Source organism: Brassica oleracea, chromosome C9 (genome assembly GCF_000695525.1).
Source record: "Brassica oleracea var. oleracea cultivar TO1000 chromosome C9, BOL, whole genome shotgun sequence".
Classification (NCBI taxonomy): Eukaryota; Viridiplantae; Streptophyta; class Magnoliopsida; order Brassicales; family Brassicaceae; genus Brassica; species Brassica oleracea.
Window position 1 is genome coordinate 15,529,125 of NC_027756.1, and position 6,102 is coordinate 15,535,226.

The following is a 6,102-nucleotide window of genomic DNA, read 5'->3' on the forward strand; positions in this document are numbered from 1 at the left end:
AAAGTAGAATAAAAAATAATAAAATGAAATAAGAAGAAGAGAGAGATTCTCTTTAGTTTAGGGTTATAAGAGTCTTTTTGAGAAAAAAAATGTGTCTCGAGTGATAAGTATCTTGTAGTATAATTTGAACGTGAGAAATTGTTCATGCATTGTAAAATATTCTAAATAACATCGATCTCTGCAACTATAAATAGAGCGTTTTATCCTCCAAAAGGCCCAACCAATACCACCTTAAAAAAAAAGTTCTACTCTGTTTCTTTTTCATTTGCATAAATCATTTTGCCTCCAAAAGGCTTCTGGGCTCTGTCTCTTTGTCTCTTTTATCTCTACTCCGCTCAAAACAATTTTACTCGCCTCAACAAACATGTGTAATTTAACACCATCTTCTTCCTCTTCCTTACTATCATCTCCCAAAGAAAAAAACAATTTCTCAAAACTCGAAACCTGTGATGCAGACCATGCCCATTATTCTGACTTTACCGATGATGGTTCCCGAGACCTTAATAGATGGCCAACTTTTCTCGAGGTATACTAACTGTTTTCATTAAAAAATAAAAATTATATTTTCATTAAAAATAAAAATTATACTACTCTTTTTTCTCAAAACTCCATTCATCGTTTGGATTTTTTTGCAGAGGTTTTTATTCGACTATAAAAATTAATGATTAACTATATTGTTAAAAAGTAAATAAATCATTACCTAAAAAATATAAAAGTTCGGTTTAATTAAAATATCCACAGACGTGGACGGTTCTTGTTCTTGACTTGCTTTTGTCTTTGATAATTTGGCGGCAGGGCTTAGAGGAAGTGAAAGCGATCGGAAGAATCTCAGGGCCGACGGCAATGACCGGACTTCTTATGTACTCAAGAGCAATGATATCGATGCTGTTCCTTGGCTACCTCGGCGAACTTGAGTTAGCCGGAGGATCTCTCTCCATCGGCTTTGCCAATATCACCGGCTACTCCGTCATCTCCGGCTTGTCCATGGGGATGGAGCCAATCTGCGGGCAAGCTTACGGTGCTAAACAAATGAAGCTTTTAGGACTAACCCTTCAAAGAACCGTCCTCCTCCTCCTCTCATGCTCGGTCCCCATCTCCTTCTCTTGGCTCAATATGAGGCGAATCCTCTTGTGGTGCGGCCAAGACGAAGAGATCTCTTCCGTTGCGCAAAATTTCCTTCTCTTCGCCATCCCTGACCTCTTCCTCCTCTCTCTGCTTCACCCTCTTCGTGTTTACCTCCGAACACAGAACATTACATTGCCCGTGACTTACTCCACGGCCGTCTCCGTCCTCCTTCACGTTCCGTTGAACTTTCTTTTTGTGGTGAAGCTCGAGATGGGAGTCGCGGGAGTCGCTATTGCTATGGTCTTAACCAATCTCAACCTCGTAGTCCTCTTATCTTCTTTTGTATATTTCACAAGCGTGCATAGTGATACATGGGTCCCACTTACTGTGGACTCTCTTAAAGGTTGGTCGTCTTTGCTCTCGCTTGCAATACCCACTTGTGTATCCGTTTGTTTGGAATGGTGGTGGTACGAGTTCATGATCATTTTGTGTGGAATTTTGGTTAACCCAAGAGCCACCGTTGCTTCCATGGGAATCTTGATCCAAACAACAGCTTTAGTCTACGTCTTCCCATCCTCTCTCAGCCTCGGTGTCTCCACAAGAATCAGTAACGAGCTTGGGGCTAAACGCCCGGCGAAGGCTCGTGTATCCATGATAATTTCCCTCTTCTGCGCGACCGCCTTAGGCCTAATGGCAATGGTGTTCACCGTGCTTGTTAGGCACCGATGGGGACGCTTGTTCACCACGGATGTAGAGATTCTTGAGCTGACTTCAATTGCATTGCCCATCGTGGGTTTATGTGAACTCGGGAACTGTCCTCAAACGACCGGTTGTGGTGTTTTGAGAGGCTGTGCAAGACCAACACTCGGTGCCAACATAAACTTGGGTTCGTTTTACTTTGTGGGCATGCCGGTGGCTATTCTCTTAGGGTTCTTTTTCAAACTAGGATTTCCAGGTCTCTGGTTTGGCTTGCTTGCGGCTCAAGCGACATGTGCTTCTCTCATGCTGTTTGCACTCTTGAGAACAGATTGGGCAGTCCAAGCAGAGAGAGCTGAAGAACTGACGTCAAAAACACCGGGAAAAACTCCTCCTCTCCTCCCAATCGCCAGGACTAAGAGCAGGTCTCCACCAGATACAGATGATATGATGAGAACCATGTTGGTTTAGATTGATATCTATTCTTTGGAGTCATTTGCCTTCAATGTTGACGTACAAATATTCTTGTCAAACATCATTTTTGGAGTTTATATTACTCCTTAATTTTTACTTCTTTTTTTAACATAAGAACCACTTTGTTTTGTGGGCTTTATTGGTGTTTTATTTTATCTATGGTTGTATGGATGTAATAGTTTCTAGATTTGACTTTACCAGTTTGTACTATATTTGTTTCCTTCTGTAATAACTCATTCGGATTAGCTTTATCTTCGTACGTTTTGTGGTAGAAGATCGATATTTAATTGGCTTTGATTAGCTTTATTTTCGTACGTTAAGCTACGAATATAATAAAATGAAAAATTAAACTCCACTGAATCCAACTTCAAAACTACGGCATTAGAACATCTCCGACTCCACTCCATAATTTACTGCAAAATAGAGTGAAAAATTAAGTGATGAACAAACAAAAAACTCATTACTTCATTCACTTTTTTATTTGTTCATCACTCCATTTTCACTCCATTTTGCAGTAAATTATATGGGGTTGGAAATGCTCTTAGAGCATGTACAACCATTAAATTCTAACGCTGGTATTTACATGAATAAATAATATATTTTAATTTTCCGTTTTAATTTTTATGTTCAAATGAAATATAAATGGACAAGAAAGTAATACACATAGGAGAAGAAGGTTCTTATAGGTATCTAATAAATCCGTAAATCAAATACTTTCTTTCTTTTCTTTCTACATTTTTTTATAATTTAAATTCCGATAAAAACTCTTGTAAAAATCTTTTGGCGGAGGTGGTCTTACAATCTTGAGGAAACTATTATTAAGAGTATTTTTATCCTTAATAAACTGTGAAGATTTCTCAAAAGATAAAAAATAAAAATATTCTTGATTAGAAAATTATTTTAGGTTTTTAATAATTATACCACTAATTAATTATATGTGTTATTTGAGTATCTCATAGTAAGTATTTGAAAACTTTCAAACGAGAAACCGATGAAAACTTTTCCGTTTTTTCTTACTTTTATTTAGTTTTAGTTACACTTCTTTTTTTAATTTTTATTATTTTTATTTAGTTTTAATTATGATATATCTTGCAAGAATTTTAGTTGGAGAAGCTCTAACATATATTGGTATCAGTAAAAACTGTAAGCAAAATACAATCGGAATAACTTCCGATAAAGTAAAAAGCCTAGAATATTTTCCAAAAAGATTAATTTTTGCCAATTGTATTTATTCTTTTATTGTGGAAACTTTGCTGATTTAACAATCAATTCTTTTCTTAAGGACAGGCAAGATGCATCTTTATTTTTAAAACTTTTTGGTTTGTTCCATGTTCCATAAAAGGAAATATATTCACAACCAAAAATGGGAAAAATCCCTTTAAACTCTATCATATTCTTATTCTCAGAGCCATCAGATTCGATACGTTTAAAATTTCAATTGCGTTCACATTATTTGATTTTGTTTGCTTCTTTAATCTGAGAGAAGCATATTTTTTCCTCCTTGACACAAAACTATCCGCTCTTTTTTTTCTTGGGACCAGAACATGAATTTATACGAACTACACAGGCTCAAACAATGTGGCCAGAGAATAAAACAATAATATGACAAGTAACTAAAATAAAACTGAGTGGAATTAATAATGCGTCTACGTGTCGACACTATGAATTATCTTTGATATTTCTTTTTGCATATACTTAAAAGAAATAACATGAAGTAAAACCTCAATTGAGTTCCATTGGCTTGCTAAAAAATTCATTGGGTTTCATTGGCCATCTATGAAAAAGTTTGTATATCATTGGCACGAAAGAAAAGACAATTTGTATTATATACTTTGCGCGTTCACCTATTGTTTTTATTTACACGTGAATAATTTATTTTGTATCTTTTTGCTAAACACTATGCTGTCAATCATACTCTCTAATGTTTACATCTGAAACCAATGTTTTGTTGAATGTAAGTTATATTTTATTGCCGACAAACATGGAAAACTACCCCTAAGTCGAACATGTGAGTATTACTTATGCGCCTGGTGACATTTCTTCTGCTTAATAAGTTCTGAATATTTGACCTACGATCCTTTTATCCCGAAACCAGTTTTGATAACCGATGCTAAGACGTAAATCATTCAAGCAAAGTTAAGTATCAGAACAAGGACTCAGCATTCTCTCAAATGTATGATATCCACAAGAGCTAGTGAGCTACGTATGTTGGTTCTATGGCACATGTTTTGTACCTCATTGATCCAAAAAGTGATATACACATGTGTACTCAAATGTAGTATACAATATAAATGGAGTAAATACATCAATCACATGTTCTGACCGTCTTTGTTTGGATCAAACCTTTAACTGTAGCCACATGCAGCATTACATATATGTAAATATAATACGCAATATATAAAGACAAGAAAGTTGTAAACAAATTTGTGTTCAAATAAAAATTGATTTGAAAGATGCCAAGTCTATAAATCTAGCGTGTGGTAAAGCTCGAGTTTGGAAGAGAAAGAGAGTAAGAGTGCCGTAAAGCCTATCTTAGGCAGGCAGGGTCCCCCACGCGGAGACATAGAACATTTACCTTTATTTCCTGTAAATAATATTACCACTGCAATCCATTTTATCATTTATTTGCTTTTTTTTCTTGAAAGAATTTTATTTGCTTCTTAACATCATCTAGTTTGTCAACTTCTTCTTCATGAAATATGAATCTTAATTAGTTTTAACAGAAGCTCCATTAGTTTACGAAATGGTTAATTAACGTTTCTACGTCACAAATATTGAGGTTTAATTCTTGGAAGATATAATTTATACGGTTCAGTTCTGCAAATCATGAACTTTTATAGAACATATATAATTGTTCGTTAAAATTTTTTGTAGTTTTTAAATAATATTTAATATATCAAACAAAAATGGTTTTTATGAAATATAATATTTATATGTCAACAAAAGAACAGTTTACATAAATAATTTTAGATCAAATTGTTAAGGTCGTTACTGTAGAGCAAGGCTTAACTTATACAAACAGAGCAAATTTTGACTATTCTATTTATTGATCTGGATCCGAGTGATGTTCATCCATCGAGCTAGCACTTCGTCCTCGGTCTCTTGCTTGAAAAGCGGGTTAGTTGAGGTTTAGTCGACTTAAGATTTGCTTGTGAATCATGATAACATAACTGATGAACAATAAATAATAAACTTAAGGTTTTAGATCGTGCACAAAAAGGTTTTAGATCAAAAATATGGATTTAGCAAAGAGATAATAATAAAATGTGGTAGCTAATATGTTTCATATTTCAGATCGAGAGGTTTTTTACAAGAACATAGAATTGTAAGAACAAAATAAGTATGTGTTTAATGTCCCCATTGTTCCCATTACTCTGTTTAATTTGTTATTGGATGCATCAACCGTTATTAATTTGAATGTTTTAGGCGTATGGAATTGGAATGGTTTAGTCTGAATAATCTTGAACTAACCAAAATATCAAACTGAACTAGACCTAACTTTTTCTGGCTATCAACTAGTTCTCAGTCTTATTATCAAATCGAACCAAAAACAAAAAAAAATGAACTGGAATTTCATATATACTCAGAATTGTTTCTATATTTGTATACAAAATATCCAAAATCTTAAGAAACTGAATTGAATATCCGCACGTCAAGACCTAGTTGCAGTGTTAATTTCTTATTTAATTTTGGTAAATCGTCATATTAAACCCAACGAGCTAGACCTAGTTGCAATGTTAATTTATTATATAATTTTGCTAAAAACGTTATATTAAACCCAACGAGCTCAAGAACATGTGATTTTCTTGGGAATTCTTACACTAAAAAAATCAAATTCATAACCCTTTTTTAATTGGTATCAGATTT

General features: G+C 34.4%; 1 protein-coding gene across 1 annotated transcript; it reads left to right on the forward strand.

Moving 5' to 3' along the window:
* Positions 1-233: 233 nt before the first annotated feature.
* LOC106313989 (MATE efflux family protein 5-like) lies at positions 234-2,451 on the forward strand. Its single transcript, XM_013751942.1, has 2 exons — positions 234-526; positions 796-2,451. Exons 1-2 carry the CDS (start codon positions 365-367, stop codon positions 2,230-2,232), a joined length of 1,599 nt encoding a protein of 532 aa, XP_013607396.1. The 5' UTR covers positions 234-364; the 3' UTR covers positions 2,233-2,451.
* The last annotated feature ends 3,651 nt before the right edge of the window (positions 2,452-6,102 follow it).

What these genes read in the sequence shown, in the direction of transcription:
- LOC106313989 (XM_013751942.1), top strand. Translation starts at nt 365, where the DNA reads ATGTGTAATTTAACACCATCTTCTTCCTCTTCCTTACTATCATCTCCC. An exon ending in GATGGCCAACTTTTCTCGAG is followed by an intron (nt 527 to 795) that starts GTATACTAACTG and finishes ATTTGGCGGCAG; the next exon opens with GGCTTAGAGGAAGTGAAAGC.